We start from the raw sequence: 24,176 nt of genomic DNA, 5'->3' as shown, positions 1-24,176 counted from the left end.
TAGTCTAGTTTTAGTCTATAAAACATCAACATTTTAGTCTAGTTTTAGTCCATAAAACATCAACATTTTAGTCTAGTTTTAGTCTATAAAACATCAACATTTTAGTCTAGTTTTAGTCTATAAAACATCAACATTTTAGTCTAGTTTTAGTCTATAAAACATCAACATTTTAGTCTAGTTTTAGTCTATAAAACATCAACATTTTAGTCTAGTTTTAGTCCATTAAACATCAACATTTTAGTCTAGTTTTAGTCTATAAAACATCAACATTTTAGTCTAGTTTTAGTCTATAAAACATCAACATTTTAGTCTAGTTTTAGTCCATTAAACATCAACATTTTAGTCTAGTTTTAGTCCATAAAACATCAACATTTTAGTCTAGTTTTAGTCTATAAAACATCAACATTTTAGTCTAGTTTTAGTCCATTAAACATCAACATTTTAGTCTAGTTTTAGTCCATAAAACATCAACATTTTAGTCTAGTTTTAGTCTATAAAACATCAACATTTTAGTCTAGTTTTAGTCTATAAAACAACATTTTAGTCTAGTTTTAGTCCATAAAACATCAACATTTTAGTCTAGTTTTAGTCTATAAAACATCAACATTTTAGTCTAGTTTTAGTCTATAAAACATCAACATTTTAGTCTAGTTTTAGTCCATAAAACATCAACATTTTAGTCTAGTTTTAGTCTATAAAACATCAACATTTTAGTCTAGTTTTAGTCCATTAAACATCAACATTTTAGTCTAGTTTTAGTCTATAAAACATCAACATTTTAGTCTAGTTTTAGTCTATAAAACATCAACATTTTAGTCTAGTTTTAGTCCATTAAACATCAACATTTTAGTCTAGTTTTAGTCCATAAAACATCAACATTTTAGTCTAGTTTTAGTCTATAAAACATCAACATTTTAGTCTAGTTTTAGTCTATAAAACATCAACATTTTAGTCTAGTTTTAGTCTATAAAACATCAACATTTTAGTCTAGTTTTAGTCTATAAAACATCAACATTTTAGTCTAGTTTTAGTCTATAAAACATCAACATTTTAGTCTAGTTTTAGTCTATAAAACATCAACATTTTAGTCTAGTTTTAGTCTATAAAACATCAACATTTTAGTCTAGTTTTAGTCCATTAAACATCAACATTTTAGTCTAGTTTTAGTCTATAAAACATCAACATTTTAGTCTAGTTTTAGTCCATTAAACATCAACATTTTAGTCTAGTTTTAGTCCATAAAACATCAACATTTTAGTCTAGTTTTAGTCTATAAAACATCAACATTTTAGTCTAGTTTTAGTCTATAAAACATCAACATTTTAGTCTAGTTTTAGTCTATAAAACATCAACATTTTAGTCTAGTTTTAGTCTATAAAACATCAACATTTTAGTCTAGTTTTAGTCCATTAAACATCAACATTTTAGTCTAGTTTTAGTCTATAAAACATCAACATTTTAGTCTAGTTTTAGTCTATAAAACATCAACATTTTAGTCTAGTTTTAGTCTATAAAACATCAACATTTTAGTCTAGTTTTAGTCCATTAAACATCAACATTTTAGTCTAGTTTTAGTCTATAAAACATCAACATTTTAGTCTAGTTTTAGTCTATAAAACATCAACATTTTAGTCTAGTTTTAGTCTATAAAACATCAACATTTTAGTCTAGTTTTAGTCCATTAAACATCAACATTTTAGTCTAGTTTAGTCTATAAAACATCAACATTTTAGTCTAGTTTTAGTCTATAAAACATCAACATTTTAGTCTAGTTTTAGTCTATAAAACATCAACATTTTAGTCTAGTTTTAGTCCATTAAACATCAACATTTTAGTCTAGTTTTAGTCTATAAAACATCAACATTTTAGTCTAGTTTTAGTCTATAAAACATCAACATTTTAGTCTAGTTTTAGTCTATAAAACATCAACATTTTAGTCTAGTTTTAGTCCATTAAACATCAACATTTTAGTCTAGTTTTAGTCTATAAAACATCAACATTTTAGTCTAGTTTTAGTCTATAAAACATCAACATTTTAGTCTAGTTTTAGTCTATAAACATCAACATTTTAGTCTAGTTTTAGTCAATAAAACATCAACATTTTAGTCTAGTTTTAGTCTATAAAACATCAACATTTTAGTCTAGTTTTAGTCCATATAAACATCAACATTTTAGTCTAGTTTTAGTCCATAAAACATCAACATTTTAGTCTAGTTTTAGTCTATAAAACATCAACATTTTAGTCTAGTTTTAGTCTATAAAACATCAACATTTTAGTCTAGTTTTAGTCTATAAAACATCAACATTTTAGTCTAGTTTTAGTCCATTAAACATCAACATTTTAGTCTAGTTTTAGTCTATAAAACATCAACATTTTAGTCTAGTTTTAGTCTATAAAACATCAACATTTTAGTCTAGTTTTAGTCTATAAAACATCAACATTTTAGTCTAGTTTTAGTCCATTAAACATCAACATTTTAGTCTAGTTTTAGTCTATAAAACATCAACATTTTAGTCTAGTTTTAGTCCATTAAACATCAACATTTTAGTCTAGTTTTAGTCTATAAAACATCAACATTTTAGTCTAGTTTTAGTCTATAAAACATCAACATTTTAGTCTAGTTTTAGTCTATAAAACATCAACATTTTAGTCTAGTTTTAGTCCATTAAACATCAACATTTTAGTCTAGTTTTAGTCCATAAAACATCAACATTTTAGTCTAGTTTTAGTCTATAAAACATCAACATTTTAGTCTAGTTTTAGTCCATTAAACATCAACATTTTAGTCTAGTTTTAGTCCATAAAACATCAACATTTTAGTCTAGTTTTAGTCTATAAAACATCAACATTTTAGTCTAGTTTTAGTCCATTAAACATCAACATTTTAGTCTAGTTTTAGTCCATAAAACATCAACATTTTAGTCTAGTTTTAGTCTATAAAACATCAACATTTTAGTCTAGTTTTAGTCTATAAAACATCAACATTTTAGTCTAGTTTTAGTCCATTAAACATCAACATTTTAGTCTAGTTTTAGTCCATAAAACATCAACATTTTAGTCTAGTTTTAGTCCATTAAACATCAACATTTTAGTCTAGTTTTAGTCCATAAAACATCAACATTTTAGTCTAGTTTTAGTCTATAAAACATCAACATTTTAGTCTAGTTTTAGTCTATAAAACATCAACATTTTAGTCTAGTTTTAGTCCATAAAACATCAACATTTTAGTCTAGTTTTAGTCCATAAAACATCAACATTTTAGTCTAGTTTTAGTCTATAAAACATCAACATTTTAGTCTAGTTTTAGTCCATAAAACATCAACATTTTAGTCTAGTTTTAGTCTATAAAACATCAACATTTTAGTCTAGTTTTAGTCTATAAAACATCAACATTTTAGTCTAGTTTTAGTCTATAAAACATCAACATTTTAGTCTAGTTTTAGTCTATAAAACATCAACATTTTAGTCTAGTTTTAGTCTATAAAACATCAACATTTTAGTCTAGTTTTAGTCCATAAAACATCAACATTTTAGTCTAGTTTTAGTCTATAAAACATCAACATTTTAGTCTAGTTTTAGTCCATTAAACATCAACATTTTAGTCTAGTTTTAGTCTATAAAACATCAACATTTTAGTCTAGTTTTAGTCTATAAACATCAACATTTTAGTCTAGTTTTATTCAATAAAACATCAACATGTTAGACTAGAATTAGTCCATAAAACATCAACATATTCGTCTAGTTTTAGTCTATAAAACATCAACATTTTAGTCTAGTTTTAGTCCATTAAACATCAACATTTTAGTCTAGTTTTAGTCCATAAAACATCAACATTTTAGTCTAGTTTTAGTCTATAAAACATCAACATTTTAGTCTAGTTTTAGTCTATAAAACATCAACATTTTAGTCTAGTTTTAGTCTATAAAACATCAACATTTTAGTCTAGTTTTAGTCTATAAAACATCAACATTTTAGTCTAGTTTTAGTCCATTAAACATCAACATTTTAGTCTAGTTTTAGTCTATAAAACATCAACATTTTAGTCTAGTTTTAGTCTATAAAACATCAACATTTTAGTCTAGTTTTAGTCCATTAAACATCAACATTTTAGTCTAGTTTTAGTCCATAAAACATCAACATTTTAGTCTAGTTTTAGTCTATAAAACATCAACATTTTAGTCTAGTTTTAGTCTATAAAACATCAACATTTTAGTCTAGTTTTAGTCCATTAAACATCAACATTTTAGTCTAGTTTTAGTCCATAAAACATCAACATTTTAGTCTAGTTTTAGTCCATAAAACATCAACATTTTAGTCTAGTTTTAGTCTATAAAACATCAACATTTTAGTCTAGTTTTAGTCCATTAAACATCAACATTTTAGTCTAGTTTTAGTCCATTAAACATCAACATTTTAGTCTAGTTTTAGTCCATAAAACATCAACATTTTAGTCTAGTTTTAGTCTATAAAACATCAACATTTTAGTCTAGTTTTAGTCCATTAAACATCAACATTTTAGTCTAGTTTTAGTCTATAAAACATCAACATTTTAGTCTAGTTTTAGTCTATAAAACATCAACATTTTAGTCTAGTTTTAGTCCATTAAACATCAACATTTTAGTCTAGTTTTAGTCTATAAAACATCAACATTTTAGTCTAGTTTTAGTCCATAAAACATCAACATTTTAGTCTAGTTTTAGTCCATAAAACATCAACATTTTAGTCTAGTTTTAGTCTATAAAACATCAACATTTTAGTCTAGTTTTAGTCCATAAAACATCAACATTTTAGTCTAGTTTTAGTCTATAAAACATCAACATTTTAGTCTAGTTTTAGTCTATAAAACATCAACATTTTAGTCTAGTTTTAGTCCATAAAACATCAACATTTTAGTCTAGTTTTAGTCCATAAAACATCAACATTTTAGTCTAGTTTTAGTCTATAAAACATCAACATTTTAGTCTAGTTTTAGTCTATAAAACATCAACATTTTAGTCTAGTTTTAGTCCATTAAACATCAACATTTTAGTCTAGTTTTAGTCTATAAAACATCAACATTTTAGTCTAGTTTTAGTCTATAAAACATCAACATTTTAGTCTAGTTTTAGTCTATAAAACATCAACATTTTAGTCTAGTTTTAGTCCATAAAACATCAACATTTTAGTCTAGTTTTAGTCTATAAAACATCAACATTTTAGTCTAGTTTTAGTCCATTAAACATCAACATTTTAGTCTAGTTTTAGTCTATAAAACATCAACATTTTAGTCTAGTTTTAGTCTATAAAACATCAACATTTTAGTCTAGTTTTAGTCCATTAAACATCAACATTTTAGTCTAGTTTTAGTCCATTAAACATCAACATTTTAGTCTAGTTTTAGTCTATAAAACATCAACATTTTAGTCTAGTTTTAGTCCATTAAACATCAACATTTTAGTCTAGTTTTAGTCTATAAAACATCAACATTTTAGTCTAGTTTTAGTCCATTAAACATCAACATTTTAGTCTAGTTTTAGTCCATAAAACATCAACATTTTAGTCTAGTTTTAGTCCATAAAACATCAACATTTTAGTCTAGTTTTAGTCCATTAAACATCAACATTTTAGTCTAGTTTTAGTCTATAAAACATCAACATTTTAGTCTAGTTTTAGTCCATAAAACATCAACATTTTAGTCTAGTTTTAGTCCATTAAACATCAACATTTTAGTCTAGTTTTAGTCCATAAAACATCAACATTTTAGTCTAGTTTTAGTCTATAAAACATCAACATTTTAGTCTAGTTTTAGTCTATAAAACATCAACATTTTAGTCTAGTTTTAGTCCATTAAACATCAACATTTTAGTCTAGTTTTAGTCCATAAAACATCAACATTTTAGTCTAGTTTTAGTCTATAAAACATCAACATTTTAGTCTAGTTTTAGTCCATTAAACATCAACATTTTAGTCTAGTTTTAGTCTATAAAACATCTACATTTTAGTCTAGTTTTAGTCTATAAAACATCAACATTTTAGTCTAGTTTTAGTCTATAAAACATCAACATTTTAGTCTAGTTTTAGTCCATAAAACATCAACATTTTAGTCTTTACTTTTAGTCCAAGCATTTATTTTCTTGCCTAAATCTGGTACTAAATCATGGTAGTGTGTCCTCTGCACTCTGCTTAACCTGGGGTTCCTGCTTTCTACAGCTTTCTAATCACTACAGATGCATTGTTTTTGGCAGATTTACCCACAGTGGAGAGACATCACAGATTTTGAATGTCTGATGAAAATTGAATTACATTTTAATCTAGTTTTAGTCATCTTGATGAAAACTAAACTTAGTTATTGTCAGTTTTAGTCATCACAGATCTATTTTTGTTAGTCTAATTTTTGTCATGGAAAGAAAGGCTGTCGACGGATAGTTTTCATTGACAAAATTAACAAAATAAATTGGTCCCCAGATTTTCTTGTAAAGGTAATAATGGGTATCGATGTGTGAAATTAAAAGTAATCAGTGCTTGTGTTTAGGGATAGACCAGGGTGCCGGGGAACTTTTTTCAACCACGTTAATCTAAAGACATTTTAGACAATTCCATGCTCCCAACTTTGTGGGAACAGTTTGGGGATGGCCCCTTCCTGTTCCAACATGACTGTGCACCAGTGCACAAAGGAAGGTCCATAAAGACATGGAGGAGAGAGTTTGGTGTGGATCAACTTGACTGGCCTGCACAGAGTCCTGACCTCAACCCCACAGGACACCTTTGGGATGAATTAGAGCGGAGACTGAGAGCCAGGCCTTCTGGTCCAACATCAGTGTGTGACCTCAGTGTTCTCAGCTGTTCTGTCTTATTTATATAACCTTTATTTAAACAGGTTAGTCCCAGAGATCAGCGATCTCCTTTTCAAGGGAAACCTGACCAAGAACAGGAGCAAAACACAGCTCACACACGTCACACACTACACCAAGATGTCAACAAAAATAGCACAGGATTTTTGTTGGACAGTCTGATGTACTACCGCCATGAAAGAGAATAAAAATGGTCCAGTCTGAGTCTTCCTACTCACACCACAGTCTGATAAAATTATTAGGACAGTTGAAGAGTAAAAACCATCTCCTCTCATTGCATCATCATAAACTATCCGGTTTTAGCTAGCTACAAACCATGACAGTGTAAAAAACGTAGCTGATGACTCTTTGCTCTGAACGGGCCTGAACACTCTTCTAACTGATCATCTTGAACGCTCCTTACCTCTCACTTTGGGTGTTTTTTATTTCCTGTATATCTTCCTTTTCTTTCACCTCTTCACCTTCTCCCTCCTCCTCCTCCTCCTCACACCGTCTCCCCCTCTGCTGCCTGCTCCCGGGGCCCCGCCCCCCTCGTCCTCCCCCCTTGCAGAGGCTCTGACAGGCATGCAGAAGCTCTGCTCCTCTCTGTGCAGTAACAGTGTGGGCTCCAGAAATAATGACTCCCGCCCCACCTCCCCTTTCAGACACCACTTCCTCCCCCATAGCCAAGGTAAGGGCCCCACCACCCCAATCACCCCCCACCCTTCTCCTTCCCTAAAGGACAACCCGGTCATCTTCATCGTCACTGTGATGATCCTTCATGGCCCTGTTCTTCATTCTCCATCATCATGAAACCCATGAGTCCTTCTAACTTTTACAGCCATGTTTTTGGTTTTTACTAACAAGCGTGCACGTCGACCAAAGACAGCAGATCTTTGCACGCTGGATCCTCCCACCTTCATCACAGAGAGAGCTGCAGTCACAGCGTAATACAGGATTTCCCATTAAGATGAAACGTACAAAACAGAGAAAATCTTCAGAAATTACCTCGCTGATGCAGAGGCTGGATTCATGGGTGTAGCACAGGGGGGAAAAGGGTAGTGATTACCCGGGCCCACAGAAGGGAGGGTCCTTCAGAAGCCTGCAATGAAAAGAGTGATTTGATTGATTTTTTCTAAGTAATTAGTGACATTATTAAACCATCAGTGACTAAAGCAGTGATCCTCAATGCCCATTTAAGCTGCCTTTTGCAATTAAATGCCACTTATTTCCCATTTTGCCACTCTTTGATGCTTTTCCCCAGTTAAGTCACTTTTCACTCATTTTTTGCCACGTTTTTGTCACTTTGGGACCATTTTTGCTACCTTTGACAAATTTTTTGGTCACTTTCCACCCATTTTTGCCACTTTCTGTCCTCTTATGCCACTTTTCTCCACTTTAAGCCCATTTTCACTGCTTGTTTTTGCCACTTCTCACTCCTTTTTGACACTTTTATCCTGCTTTTTGCAATTTTTGCCCCCTTTTGCCTTTTTTTTGCCACTTCTCGCCCATTTTAGCTGCCTTTTGCAATTAAATGCCACTTTTTGCCCATTTTTCCCACCTTTATTTCTGATTTTTGCCCAGTTTAGTCACTTTTCACTCATTTATATCCATATTTTTGCCACTTTTAACTAACTTTTTTGGTCACTTTTGCCACTTTCTGCCATTTTTACCATTATTCTCCCAGTGTTTTCTGCTTTTAGTCCATTTTTGCCACTTCTTTTTGCCACTTCTCACCCATTTTTGCCACTTTAATCCTGCTTTTTGCAATTTTTTTTCCCCTTTTTGCCACTTCTTGCCCATTTAAGCTGCCTTTTGCAATTAAATGCCGCTTTTTGCCCATTTTATTCGCTTTTTTTGCCCATTTTTGCCACTTTCTTCCCATTTTTTTCCTCCCTTTTCTTCCAGTGTTTGCCACTATTTGACCATTTTTGCCACCTTTAACTTATTTTTATTGCTACTTCAAGCCGTTTTTGCCACTTTTCACCACGTTGATTGTGCCTCTTGCAAAGGTATTTTTCAACAGTTTGGCTCTTTGGTTGAGCAGGGTTGAGTAACACTGGACTAAATGAATCGGTGTAAAATACAATTCAGCTCCTCCCTTAAAAATGTCCAAATGCTATAGTACAGCCCTGTGAAATAATGCATGTCAATTTAATTTAACCATACTAAAAATGTTGCTCATAAACGGGGAAATTAAATATAAGACTAATACTCCATGCTATGAGACTTTGCATGCTGGATCCTTCATGCAGTCACTAAAATAAGTGGAAGTCTGATGTTTGAAAAAGGCTGCACCTCTGCTAATGCAGCAGCCAGGATCTTTGTGTTTGCAGCTTTGCATGATTCAGAACTATACTAGCAATCTAAATCCAACACACACAGGCAGTCCTTTGAATGCTTTATGACTGGTTTCATTTTGAGCCCTGGTTGAGACAGAACAGTTTTGAAATGCATGCTGCAGCTGGAGGTACTAACACCTTAAATGTGCCGTGGATTCGTGTGATAACAAACATCATGACTCATAACACTCAGCGTTTAACCCTGTCATGTCTAACTGCTGCCTTAAAGTGCTTCTGTGCCTTCATCCTGCACACAGCTCATTAACAGACATCTCTCAGAGCCAGTCAGAGCCCATCGTTCCTGTCTGTCCCCCCGTGTCACGCTGTTCCTCCTCCCTCTATCGTCCCTGCTTACGTTTCTGTTCTTGGTTCTTCTCATGGAGGCACCGACCCCCCGAGCGGCCGGAGCTCCCCTCTCCCGCTCAGGCCCGACAGCCGGCCGGTCACCCCGCCTCTCTCTCAGACCCCTAAACATTTCCACCTCCCAGGTAGGAGCGGGAGCGCACCCTGTCACTGCTCGTCCCGACATCCTCTGTTTGCTTGGTTCTTTGTTTCTGTCTACTTTTATTTTCTATCGCTGCTTTTTTCTTTTTAGTCTTTTTTGTCTTTCCTGCTTTTCTTTTTTGAAATTATGTTTTTTTTTTAGGGCTGTTAGAATAAATATGTTACCTGCAACAAGATTGTGGTCCAATTTAATAGATTAGATTCTTTTAGTCAATTGTGTTATCACTTTTTTGTCCATAAATATACAGACAACACAGCCAAAGTTAAAACTTCATACATTTACAGAATATAGAGGACTCTAATGTTGATTTAATAAGTCAGTATGTCTTAACAACCCCAGTTCCAAAAAAGCTGGGTGGCTTTTTCAAACGTAGATAAAAGTGGAAGTCAATGATTGCAAATTTGATGGCAGCAACACATCTCAGAAAGTTGGGACAGGGCAACAAAAGGCTGTGTGGTATTAATGAAACATGCCTGGAGGGGCATTTTGTCACTAATTAGGTTAATTTTCAACAGGTCAGTAGCATGACTGGGTATAAAAGGTGCTTTTTAGAGGGACAGAGTCTCTCAGAAGTAAAGATTCACAAAAAAAGGTCCAAAACTTGGGGAACGAATTCAGAAATATCCTCCTCAAGACTCTGAATCTCCCTCCATCTACAGTTCATAATATCATTAACAGATTCAGAGAATCTGGAGAAATCTCTGTGAGTGTGGGACAAGGCTGAAGGGGCCCTCAGGGGCCACTGCATTAAAAACAGGCATGATTCTGTACTGAAATCACTGCATGGGCTCAGGAACATTCCAGAAATCATCGTCTGTCAACACAGCTGGCAGTGCCATCCACCAATGACAGTTAAAGCTGGATCATGGAGAGAGGAAACCATATGTGAACAGGATCCAGAAACACCGCCGTGCTGAAATGCTGAAAAGTAGAGAGAGGTTTCAGAGCAACATATGCTCCCATCCAGACAACGTCTCTGTCAGGGAAGGCCTTGACTATTTCAGCAAGACAACACGAAACCACATACCACATCCATCACAACAGCATGGCTTCACAGGAGAAGAGTCCGGGTCCTGAACTGGTCTGCCTGCAGTCCAGACCGTTCACCAACAGAAAACATTTGGAGCATCAGAAAAGAAGACCCAGCTAGAATCCTACATCAGACAAGAATGGGACAACATTCCTCTCCCATCAGCTGGTCTCCTCACTTTACAGACGTTTACAGACTGGTGTTAAAAGAAGAGGGGCCAACATGGCCCTGTCCCAACATTTTTGAGATGTGTTGCTATTTTTTTAAATATGTAAAAAAGTCTCAGCTTCAACATCTGATTGGTCGTTTCTGTTCTATTGTAAATCAAATATGGGTTATGAGATTTGACGATCATTGACTTGTTTTTATTGGCACAGCGACCCAACTTTTTTGGAACAAGAGTTGAAAAAAAAAATTTTTAATATCTATTCAAAGGACCTTAAACATGTGATTCATGGAGTATTTAATCATGATGAATGGGATTCAGCACTAGATTGCTCTAAAAGCCCTTGTTTTCTTTCTTTTTGGTCATTAATAATCACTTTTTTAACTTTATTTTTTTGTTCTTGTTGTTTGTCTTTATTTTCTTTCTTTTTAAATTTTACGTTAGCCTCTACTTCCCTCTCTGTTTTGTGTGATTGTGTTGATTTCTGTGTTTCTGTCTTCAGACCAGTCTACATCTGTCGTTATTTTCCACTTTAGATCAGATTTTGCTTTTACCAGCGCCCTTCACATTAAAACATTATTTACAGGCAAAAATATTTATTTTTTATTCATCGTTGCTTCATGTTTAATATTTCTCCTCTGATATTGAGTCTGAATTAAAGAGACGGTGCATTTATCTGGATGTCATTGGTTCTGTTTCAGATCAGGGGAGTAACATCTACAGGAAACCACCCATCTACAAACAGCACGGTAACTTCACACCCTTATATTAGAGATGTTTTTAGGACATTAATGATAGAGGCTAGATTAGAGGTAGTATAAGTGAGCAGGTGTGTTTTACCTGTAATCAGAGTGTGTTGATCCATGTGTGTAGTCCTCATGTGTGTGTTTGAAGTCTGTCTCTTCTGTCATTTAAAGATGCTGTGTCTATCCTAACAAGTCACATTAGTCCTATTATTAGCAGCCAAACAGGACTATCGCCGTTTATTTGGATTTGCAAATCAAGGGATTTTTAACCCTCAGGCATCACTAGGGACATTTTTGTCCATTTGGGCTCATTTGTCCTCTTTCTCTGCTCACCATTTTGGCAGTGTTAGTGCATATGGTCTAATTTTTTTTGCAACAAAGTTTCTTTCTAGGCAGATTTTTGAATTCAAATTTCAATAGCTCTAATAGGTCAGAGGAACACTGTGAAACAAATTTACTACCATTTAAAGCCATTAGGGACAAAAATGTCCAAAAAACTGCTATAAAAACTTAACAGATTAAATTTTTTTTCTGATTTTTTTTTTTTGCATAAATCTCTAAAACAACTTCAGCTGTGCTCAAAACTACCAAACATTCAATCATTTTGAGGATTTTAACCCTTTAAATGCCAGTTTGATTACTTATGATAGCTGATTTCAGCCATGAACAATCAAAATGACAAATTTGACTATTTTTCTCAAAATGAAACCATAATATTACAGAACACATGATTATATCATGGAATGGCTCTGAGATCAAACAATGTGGTTGAATAGGAGTCAATGGGATATTTTTGTCCTTAATGACTCGAAATGATAGTAAATTTTAAATGAGATGCTGCACAAAAACTAAAAATGCATCAAAGTCGATATTTTGGCTAATCATTGACATTTCCAAGCTGGATTTAGAAATAATGCCCCAGCCATCTAACATTTGGTTTAAGGAAGATTTCCCTTTTTTTTTTTTTTTTTTTACTTTTTTTCATAAAAAACAACATTGACTTTAAGTAAAGTGGCATTTAAAGGGTTAAAATCCTCCAAATGATTGAATGTTTGGTAGTTCTGAGCACAGCTGAAGTTGTTTAAGAGATTTATGCAAGAAAAGAAGAAGTCAGCAAATTTTTTTTTCACTGTCCAAAGATGCATAGCCTTTTTTTTTTTAATCTATATCCAGAAAGTATTCAGACATCTTTCACTGTTTCATCCTGATGCTACAGCTGATTAAATTCATATTTACTCTCATTAATCTACACTCAGTACCCCATAAGTACTCTTAGCTGAAGCTCTGTGGGCAGTAATTACAGCCTCCAGTCTTTTTGGACACGACCCAACAAGCTCTGCACACCCTCTGAAGCTCAGTCAGGATGGATAGGGACTGTTGGTGCACAGACATTTCCAGGTCTCTCCAGAGATGTTGGATGGAATTCAGGTCAGGTCTCTGTCTGGGCCCCTCTAAAGTCATCCCTAAATCACTCCTGTGTTGTCCTGGCTGTGGTCTTAGGTGACCCTTCAGCCCAGTCTGAAGTCCTGAGCGCTGTGGAACAGGTTTTCACTGAGGATATCTCTTTACTTTGCTCTGTTCAGCTTCCCTGAGCAGCCTCCCAGTCCCTGCTGAGAAACACCCCCACAGCATGATGCTGCCACCACCATGAGCAGCATTAACAGTGCTGTTATAAAGGATCTGAATGCTGATGTCAGTGTGATATTTCAGTTTTTTATTTTTCATACATTTGCAGAAATTTCTAAAATTCTGTTTTCGCGTTGTAATGATGGGGCACTGAGTGTAGATTCATGAGAATAAAGATAATTTTTTTGACTGTAGCATCAGGATGAAACATAAAACCGAAAACAGTTCAAGGGAGATCTGAATCCTCTCTAAACGAGCTGTTAGGCCAGGGGTGTCAAACTCAGTCCGGATTCTGAACTTGGACCTAACCTGAGGGTCTAACAGGGTCAATATTTAACCATAAAATGTCAACCTTATTTTCACCAGAAATGAATTATGGGGTTAAAAAACTTGGCACTTATGAGAAAGGATTTTGCAATTAAAAGGTGAAAATTATAAGTTAAAAACTCAAACGCTCAGATAAACAGTCAAATGTATAAGTTTAAAAGGTGAAAAAATGACATTTGAAGTCAACATTTTTTTTAAAGGCAAAATATAAGATAGAATACTGAAACCATGAATTTTAAAAAACAAAAACTGAGATAAAATTCAAGATCATGATTTTTAACTTTCAAAATATGAGGTAAACATTGAAATCATGAGTTTCAAATCTCAAAATATGAAATAAAATTAAAAATCTTTAAAAAAGTTTTTAAGGTAAAAAAAATTAGATAAATTTTAAAGTTAGGAGTTGAAAAAGGTCAAAGCATGACATAAAAGTCAAAATCATGACTTTAAAAGGTCTAAAAAGGATTTAAAATTTAGAATTATGAATCTAAAAGGTAAAAATATGAGATAAAAGTCAGTTATGAGATGTAAAGGTTAAAATATGACATAAAAAGTCAAAACCATAACTTTTAGTCATAACTGAGATGCAAAATTGAAAATATTGAGAAAACACTAATTTCTTCCCCATGTTCGTGACTTTTTATCAAATTATTTTAACTGTTTACTTTTTCTCATTTTTATGACTCAACAAGGATGTTATAAATCATCAAGATTAAGTTTACATTTTTATACTGGAGGAAATCTGCAGACCTCATACTGGTGGGCCAGTTATAATAAAAATATCATATGATCTGGTGGGCCGGGTATAACTGCACCACGGGCCAGATTCGGCCCCCGGGCCTTGAGTTTGACACCTGTGTGTTAGGCTCTCTGATGGAAACATGTCACGTGCATGTATGTTTGTGCAGGATGCCACTAAAAACATTCGTGCAGCATCCTTACATTTCTCTTATTCTTCAGTAATGACTGAGGTGACTTGTTGGGAATGATTTTGAGAAGCTGACAGGAATATTTCCAACCTTGATGACCCAGGATAAAGTAGTCGCTCACGTCACATGATGCTGAAATGTTTCTGTGGTTGAGACTGTGACCCAGACACTGATAGATCAGTTCCCAACCTAGATACAGCCGCCATAGCACGCCAAAGCAAGTCTGGTGATGACATCATCAGATCCGCCACCTTCCCTGCTGCCCATGCTCCGTCTCCAGACGACAGCTCGAGGAGTGAGGGCGACCGTTGGCCCTGCTCTCTGGTTGTGTTAGGTACAGTCGGCTCCTGATGAGCATGCTCGTACAAACAAACTTCCTCTCTTCAAGCTGCCCTGAACGCTTTCCTGCTCCCCGCTTCACCCTGAGCTCACGCTGGTTTAATATCTGCCTTTAAGTTTGGCTTTCATTAAGCAGAAGGGTTCTTTAAGTTGTTTTTCTGCCATTATTTCCTGCTTTAGGAGGCTTCTGCATTACCATTTATGTTCAGGCACCGCACATGAAGGTGCATTGTCGATGAGGGCTGTCATGAAAGCCCAGTTTTAAACTTTGACATGATTCTAGTAGAAATTAGGTGATTTAAATACTGTTTTTGATGCCACACAAACAAAAGAGAAGGGAGTTTTCTTGCATTTAATCATAAAAAACATGCAGACTCCTGCACAACATCTGAATGTACACATACTTGCATGGCATTTTGCAGTTGAAACAATGCAAACATGCTTTTGCAGGTAAGGCTCTGCTCTCTCCTTCTCTCACGGCAGCTTTTTACAACAAAATGAAGATCTGCACCTTTCTAGCTGATACCTTTGGTTCTAAAAATAAATACCAACACGTGGTATCAAAAATATCTCAGTACCTAAAGTTCTGTCAGCCTTGCTGGTGATGCACCGCAGTGCCACAAATGCCCGGACAGAGATCACAGAGACTGACTTCAAACTGACTCCCGTCTGTCCGTCTTACATCCTGTTTTTCTGTGTCAAATCCTGACATGATTTAAAGACATCCTTCATGTCGATGTGGCCTAATAGTCCAACAAGTCTCTCTGTTCGTCTGTCTCGTCAGCTCTGTCTCACATTTGTGTCTCTATCTGTCCACATCCGTCCTGTCTCACTGAAGCAGCCATCTGTCTGTCTGTCTGTCTGGAAACCTGAACCTGATGCCAACTTAACCTGGTAGAAAACATGAAACACTTCTGATTGTCTTGCTGTTGCTCCTGTAGGCTCAGAAGGAAGGAGGCGGTCCAGAGAAGAAGAGGAGGAAGAGGCTTTAAAAAGAAAGCAGCTGCAGGAGGAACATCTCAGTAAGGTCTGTGTGATTTAGCTTTAACTTTATTTTAAACACTGCTGCTGCTATTTAAAGCAATGGCTGTGTTTAAAGATGGACATGTCTCCACTGTATAAGGTCTTAACCTTAACCTTAGAGCACATGCTGCATGGATCCGTGCCACAGGCACACCCTCAGTAAATTGCTTAGTAACTATTAAACTGTCCTTTTTTCCTCTGAAAGCTCCCCGTTGTGCCTTTCTAATGGTGCTCTCCACGCCTTCATAGCTCCGACAGAATGTTTTCTAGAGAGCCTGGAACTTGGCTGACTCTCCAGGGTCTTTTAGGATTAAATCCACACCAGTAACTCCATTATTGGACTTTTTATCTGTTTATATTCCTTATTTCGATCATTCCTGCAGCTAGCTGCTTAGCCTGCCACCATATTGTTTATTTGAATCCCAGCATGAATTGCGACTGGGCTATGGCAACCAATGGGAAGCTGTTCTGCCACCACTTCATGCTTTGCTAAACAGAGCATGTGCACAAACGAAAAAACTGCTTTTACTCCCCAGTAAAAGCGGAAATCATCAGAATCTATTCAATAAATGGTCTGTTGGGACTCACCTTACAGATGAACACAAGTTGGAGTCAGTGAGAAGAGGTGCAAAGGCAATAAAAGTCCCTTATTACCTCAAAAACTGCTGTATCTACGCAGCGCAAGCCGATGTAATCCTCTGTGCTGCACTTAGATGTGCAGATACGAAGAGCGAAGTTGCTGGCATCTTAGAAAGTGATTTTAATCATCCGTGGCTGCAGGATGGACTTTTTGCCAGGTCAAAACAAAAGCAGTCTTCGCTCAGGTCATGACCCCAGTGGTTGCCATGGTAGCTTCTTCTTATTTCTCCTCCTTTGCGGGGTTGTAAACCAGCTACGTGCATACCGCCACCTGCTGTTTCTGACTGAGTATATGCAAGTGGGCCCAGGCACGGATTGATGTGTGAAAGCAAGCCAGCGGGGGAAAGGGGAGGGGGAGGAATCGTGCCACGCCGCGGTTCGAAACAACTGGGCCTAATGTGAAAGCGCCCTTAGTCCTTAATGTTAACTGTGTTCAGTACATAAAAATCTTTGAGTTTTAATTTCCAATTCATTTTTTCTTTTGTCTTTATATTGACATTACTGCAGCATACACATTCTTAAAACCTGATGAAAAGGATGTTTAGAGCTTGACTGTGCACCACATGTTGATGATTTAGAAGACAAAAAGTCCAGGAGAGACACAGTGGATAAGAAATAGCAGAGTGCTCTTTTAACCTCAGATTGACCTAAGCAGACAGAGAGGCTTGAGCCTCCACACGGATATAACAAGCTGGCTTGTAGTCACATCAGCCCTGGGACTGAGTAGGCAATATTCGTAATCTTCTTCAAGCAAAAACTGATGAGTTCTGAAAATAATCTGGACATACCTACATTACATGGACAAAAGTATTTGGCCACTCCTGCCAATTATTAACTAGTCCCAATCTTGGTGCACATCCTCTCTCTCTCTCCTCATGTTTACTGTCTCTCTCCAACTGTCCTTTCAAAATAAAGGCAAGAAATGACCAAAAACAACTAAAAAAGATAAATGAACACTGACGTAAATCAGAATGGCGATCCATCTCCACAGATGTTTTTTGCGTGCAGTGCTTTTAGTGTGTCTTTGTTCAGCCACTCCTAACATGTGCGTTTCTGTGTTTAGATTCAGTCAGGTTTGGGGAAGCTCATTTTGAAGGAGGAGATGGAGAAGGAGCAGATCAGGGAGCGTCATGCACGGAGCCTCTCCGCCCAGCGATACGATCCCAAACAGACCAACTGTGACGGAGGTACGGGTCACAGACTCATGTCCTGTAATACCAGGTCTCTGACACACTATCCTCCACTTTATCTTCTCAAACTTAACAGAATATTTCAATGGAGATACAAAATATCACTTCTAGAAAGTTCTCACAGTAAAACGTCTTACACTCCTGAGAAAACGAGACTCATTGGTGAGCTGGCAATCCTTAATATTCAGATCAGCACATTTACCTGGCTATCACTGTCACTAATCTTCCATAGCTCTCTGCCAGTAGGTGATCCATTTAAACCTTTTTTAAAATCTTAAACCAAATATAAATCTAACCATTTTTCTGTTCCAGATCCAACTTCTCCCACCAAAACCAACTCTCTGCCCGGCTACGGGAGGAACGGGCTGCATCGGGTAAGAGCTCATTTATTCTAACATCCTAACATGATGATTAGAAAGTGGATGAACGACAGTCAGGAAAATATAAAAAACACAAATTTCATATCAAAGATAATAGACATAATTCCTTGAACTTTAGTTTTTGGGTTTTTAAATACAGACTCATTGTGAAATAAACAGAAATAGACCATATTCCCATGGTGGCTATGTTCCTGTGACCCAACCTCATAAATGCTCTAGAGCAGGGGTTCTCAACCTTTTCAGCCCAGGACCCCAAAAATAAAGATGCGAGAGACCGGGGACCCCCGCTGTACCTGAAGGTGGTTGAACACAGCCATGAGCATGCTAGAATAGTCAAGGCCGCCAATAAGGGTGAGAAAGGGGAGAGCTTTAACCTGAAAAATAACAACTCTTACTAAGGAAGCAAGTAATTTTTTCATTAAGTTATGTGTTAGATAGGCTTCTTAAGAATGGATTCAAATCCCTGTTGTTAAAAACAGAAATCAAATGTGTTAAAAACAGCTAGAATAGGTTAATAATGGCAAAAAATGGTGGAAAAGGTAGTGAAATTGGATTTTCAAGTAGCAGAAATTGGTTAGAAGTGGCAAAAATGTAATAATATTGGCAAAAAATAAGCAAAAAGTGGCAAAAGTTGGAAACAGTGGGAAAATCAGACATAGATAGTGGTAAGAGGAATTAAAAAGTGGCTGAAATGACTTTAAATTGTCATAAATGGGTGGAAAATATGGTGAAATTGGATGAAAAATTGATATAAACGGGCTAAAAGGGTTAACTAAGACAGGAAATGGGCAGAAATGAGCAGAAATTGGTTAAACTGGCAAAATAAACACATCAAATAGTGAAATATGGATCAAATGAGCATACAATGTGGTAAAAAGGGGTTAATAGAGGCTATGATGGGTCAACAGAGGCAATAATAGATGTAAAGTGGCAAGACTTGGTTTAGGAGTGGCAAAAACAGGCAGAAAAAAAATACTGGGAAGAGTTTGAAACAGGAAAAATGGGTTCGAAGTGGCTAAAAAGTGTTAAAATTGGCAAAATTGGTGGCAAAAAAAGATAAAAACTGGATAAAATTGAACAAAAATGGTGTAAAGTGGCAACAGTGTAATTTAAAAAAATATTCTTAGTTTTTTTAGGGCATCTTGAGACCCCCTCTCAGCATCTTGTGACCCCCATGGGGGTGCCGACCCCAACGTTGAGAACCACTGCTCTAGAGAATGGATGGGCTCAAAATCCCACAGAAACTATCCAGAATCTTGTGGAAGATTCTGTGAAGAGTGGAGCTGTTAGAGCTGTAAACGGGTGCAACTCCACATTAAAGTACATGCATTTTAATTACTGCAGCCCCTGTGGGTGGAATGATCAAGCGTCTAAATACTTTTGTCCACATAGTTTTAACATATGGATGGACACCCTCAAACCTTAATGCTCGGCTATCACCAGCGTGGAAGCATAAATCTTTGGCCTGAGGAAGTTTTCACACCCAAATCTCAACGTTTCTGTGATACAGTGGTTCTCAACCTTGGGGTCGGGACCCCCTTGGGGGTCACAGAACACTGGGAGGGGGTCGTCAGTTGCCCTAAAAAAATGAATATTTTTAAAATTACATTGTTGCCACTTTACACCAATTTTGTCAACTTTTTTGACACTTCTAACCAATTTCTGCTACTTTAAAATCCAATTTCACCACCTTTTCCACCATTTTTTGCCATTATTAACCTATTCTAGCCGTTTTTAACACATTTGATTTCTGTTTTTAACAATAGGGATTTGAATCCATTCTTAAGAAGCCTATCTAACACATAACTTAATGAAAAAATTACTTGCTTCCTTAGTAAGAGTTGTTATTTTTCAGGTTAAAGCTCTCCCCTTTCTCACCCTTATTGGCGGCCTTGTCTGCACATGACTATTCTAGACCAGTGGTTCTCAACCTTGGAGTCGGGACCCCCTTGGGGTCACGAGACACTAGGAGAGGTTCGCCAGTTGCGCTAAAAAAATGATTATTGTTTGAATTACACTGTTGCCACTTTACACCAATTTTATCATTTTTTTTTACCCCTTTCATTGTTTTTTCCCACCAATTTTAACGCATTTTTATCATTTAACACCTATTTCTGTCAGTTTTAAACTCTTTCCACAACTTCTTTCTGCCTGTTTTTGCCACTTCTAGGCTTAATGTTGCCTCTGCTGACCATTATTGTTACTATTAACCCCTTTTTACCACTTTTTACACCCGTTTTTCCAATTTTAACCCCATTTCACCATTCGATATGCCTATTTTTGCTAGTTTAACCAGTTTCTGCCAGTATCTGCTTACTTTTTCTTTCTCAGTTAACCCATTTTGCCATTTTTTTAAATCAATTTTTCATTTTTTGCCAATTTTAAGCCATTTCAGCCACTTTTTAACTCCCTTTTACCACTGTTTATACCCATTTTGCCACTTTAATCCATTTTGCCCTTTTTTTGCTATTTTGTCTGATTTTTGCCACGTCTAAACCGCTTTGGCTTCTTTTAAAATCCATTTTCACCACCTTTTCCACCATATTTTGCCATTAATAACCCACTGCAGCAATTTTTTAAACCTTTTTTTTAACAAAGGGGATTTACATTTTTAAGAAGGCTATTTACTACACAAAAAAAAAAATTCTTTGCTAAGAGGGGTTATTTTTTCAGGTTAGAAATGAAATATGGATATCACAGCTTAACTTCACAAGGGTTTTGCTGACCTCCATGGACCCCCAGTTTGGCTGGGTGCCACAAAGCTCTCATTTATCCCCCCTTATGGACGGCCTTGTCTCCACATGACTATTCCAAATTGTGCATGGCTGTGTTCAACAACCTTCGGGTACAGTGGGGGTCCGCGGTGTCTGGCACCTTTATTTCGGGGGTCGGAAAGATATGACATGATAACAACATTCAGGTTCTCCACCGTGAAACATGGCCACGAGGGGGATGTGCTCTATTACCTAACACTGTGGTGTTGCTTGTGTCCCTGCAGCCCCAGTCCACAGATTTCACTCAGTACAACAGCTATGGAGACATGTGCGGAGGAGGACGAGGTGAGAGCAGCTACCAGGAATAGTGCGCTGCTGATTTCAGTATAAAAAACAAAAAGGCTTTGTGTACACAGAGCGACGTGCTTTCTTCAATATTTGCATAATGATCAGGGACAGCAGTGTTGCTGGCGATCTGACAGCAGAACCATTAACTGTGAGTCTCATTTTCTGTCCCATGTTGTCCTGCAGAGTTTCAGGTATGTGTCTCATCTGCTTTCTCACCTGGCATGCTCCCTCACCTTGCATCATAGACTTGCTTGCTCATGAGTTGCAAGAGACACCTTGACCTCAGTGCACTCCGCCCACTCCTGCTTGCATCAGTGCTGGATTAAGGTCAACTACGGGGCGCCGAGTGCACTGACTTCATGCCCGAACATGCACTGCCCGGTAGCTGAACCAGTGTTCTGTAAATGCAATGTCCAACCATCGCCTCATGTCTTGTTCTGTGTGTTGTTTACCAGTGTTATGACTCAAGCTAAATGTCACATTCTAGTCTATTTCACCATAGAAATAATATCCAAAAACATCCAGAGAACATGTTAACCACGCCATTCTTGACACTAATGAAGATACTGATCCAAGCTACCCGCTCCATCCAGTGAATACTGAGCCCACTGCCATGAGTGGACATATTCATTACCATTAACCCTGCAGTCCCCTTCCACTATATTATATTTGTGTATGTTTTATTCTTTAGCACATTAAGGATGGCCGTGCAGCACTTGCAAGGATGGACAGGGGAGTATCTATGCCTAATATGTTGGAACCAAAAGCAAGTATCTTCTTCTTTTTGTCCTGATGAAAACAATGTCAGAAAAATCACACACTGTTCCACTGTTAAAGTGCATTTAAACTTCAAATAAAAGACACATTCAGACTGGTAGAGCCACCTAAATATGACCAAAAAGAGAGACCAGCCCAGACACAAGTAGAGGAATACACATAATGTAGTAACCCTTTAGATGTGGGGACATTGGTGGAAGAAATCCTGACGTTAGCTCTATTTATACTGGATGTTTATCACCTGGTGACCTCTGGGAATGCTTAATGATCACAGAGGATGTCTGTGTTTTTAACCCTCAGGCATCACTAGGGACATTTTTGGCCATTTGGGCAAATTTTCCTCTTTCTCTGCTCACCATTTTGGCTGTGTTAGTGCATATGGTCTAATTTTTTACAACAAAGTTTCTTTTTAGTCAGATTTTTGAATTCAAATTTCAATAGCTCTAATAGGTCAGGGGAACTCTGTGAAACAAATTTACTACCATTTAAAGCCATTAAGGCCAAAAATGTCCACTTCCAAAAAACTGCTATAAAAACTTAACAGATTAATATTTTTTCTTCTTTTTTTGCATAAATCTCTAAAACAACTTCAGCTGTGCTCAAAACTACCAAACATTCAATCATTTTGAGGTTTTTAACCCTTTAAATGCCAGTTTGAGTACTTATGATGGCTGATTTTAGTCATGAACAATCAAAATGACAAATTTGACTATTTTTCTCAAAATGAAACCATAATATTACAGAATTCATAATTATATCATGGAATGACTATAAGATAAAAAAATGTGGTTTGAATGGGAGTCAATGGGACCTTTTTGTCCTTAATGACTCGAAAGGGTAGTAAATTTTAATGCTTCACAAAAACTAAAAATGCATCAAAGTCAGTATTTTGGCTAATGTTTAACATACCCAGGGCTGATAAAAAAAACACCCCCCATCCCCCCAACATTAGTTATCTGGAAAATATTTACTGTTTTGGGTTTTTATTTGACCATTCTGTAATCAAGCTGGTATTTAAAGGGTTAAAATGCTGAAAATTATTCAGTAATGATTTTTTTGGATGAGAACTGAAGTTGATCAAAAGATTTGACCAGAAAAAAAGCAGAAAAAATATAATTTATCCTACTTTTATTGCTGTTTTTGGAAGTGGACGTTTTTATCCTTAATGACTTGAAAGAGTAGTAAATGTTAAATCGGATGCTACAGAAAAACTTATAAGCATCAAAGTCCATATTTTGGATAATCTTTGACATACCCAGGACTGATTAAAAAAACAGCTCTCACCCCCCAACATTAGTTATCTGGAAAATATTTACTGTTTTGTGTGTTTTTCTTTAGAAAAAATATGACCATCATGTAATTGAACTGCATTAAAGGGTTAAAATCCTGAAAATTATTCAGTAATCAATTGTTTTGATTAGAACTCAAGTTGATCAAAAGATTTAACCAAAAAAAAGCAGAAAAAAATATTAATGTATCCTATTTTCATTGCCATTTTGGGAAGTGGATGTCTTTGTCCTTAATGACTCGAAAGGGTAGTAAATTTTAAATGGGATGCTACAAAAAAAAACTAATAATGCATTAAAGTCAACATTTTTGGCTAATGTTTGACATTCCCTGGACTGATAAAAAAATGAAAAAAAAACAAAAAAAAACTCAAACCCCCCAACATTAGTTATCTGGAAAATATTTACTGTTTTTTGTGTTTTCTTAGAAAAAATGTGACCATCCTGTAATCAAACTGGTATTTAAAGGGTTAAAATACTGAAAATTATTCAATAATCGTTTGTTTTGATTAGAACTCAAGTTGATCAAAAGATAATATTTTGGCTAATGGTTGACATTTCCAAGCTGGATGTAGAAATAATGCCCCAGCCATCCAACATTTGGTTTAAGGAAGATTTCTAATTTTTTTCACAAAAAGCAACATTGACTTTAAGTAATCAATGTAATTAAAGGGTTAAAATCCTCAAACTGATTGAATGTTTGGTAATTTTGAGCACAGCTGAAGTTGTTTAAGAGTTTTTATAGCAGTTTTTTGGAAGTGGACATGTTTGTCCTTAATGGCTTTAAAGGGTAGTATATTAAAGTGATGCCTGAGGGTTAGTTCGCTGTGAATCCACCGTGTCTTGTATATGTGGGGTAAAAACTCAAGGGCAAATCACTGACTGTGTTTCAGCTCACACAGAATTCCTCTGAGAACATAATCTTTGCATTTTAAGGTGGTAATCTTGTATTTTAAGCTTTTTCTGCTCCTTTTCATGGCTGAAAATAACTGTAAACAA

The 24,176-nt window shown here is 35.8% G+C and overlaps 1 protein-coding gene across 9 annotated transcripts in view; it reads left to right on the top strand.

Annotated features, from left to right (window-relative positions):
* Nucleotides 1-24,176, top strand: part of LOC121510981 (actin-binding LIM protein 1-like) — a 141,485-nt gene that overhangs the window by 111,356 nt on the left and 5,953 nt on the right. For 2 of the 9 annotated variants that reach the window (XM_041789420.1, XM_041789419.1), the window contains exons 14-23: nt 7,382-7,501; nt 9,536-9,640; nt 11,555-11,602; nt 14,675-14,815; nt 15,762-15,847; nt 17,546-17,669; nt 17,985-18,046; nt 21,051-21,111; nt 21,298-21,305; nt 21,806-21,880. In XM_041789420.1, the coding sequence (XP_041645354.1) occupies nt 7,382-7,501; nt 9,536-9,640; nt 11,555-11,602; nt 14,675-14,815; nt 15,762-15,847; nt 17,546-17,669; nt 17,985-18,046; nt 21,051-21,111; nt 21,298-21,305; nt 21,806-21,880 (830 nt within the window). Of the gene's footprint in view, nt 1-7,381; nt 7,502-9,535; nt 9,641-11,554; nt 11,603-14,674; nt 14,816-15,761; nt 15,848-17,545; nt 17,670-17,984; nt 18,047-21,050; nt 21,112-21,297; nt 21,306-21,805; nt 21,881-24,176 lie in introns of those variants that run through there. The other 7 variants (XM_041789422.1, XM_041789423.1, XM_041789421.1 and 4 more) reach the window with 7 other exon arrangements.

This window comes from Cheilinus undulatus, linkage group 6, assembly GCF_018320785.1.
Source record: "Cheilinus undulatus linkage group 6, ASM1832078v1, whole genome shotgun sequence".
Classification (NCBI taxonomy): Eukaryota; Metazoa; Chordata; class Actinopteri; order Labriformes; family Labridae; genus Cheilinus; species Cheilinus undulatus.
The sequence above is the reverse complement of the archived record's forward strand: the minus strand, read 5'-3'. Positions and strand labels throughout refer to the sequence as shown.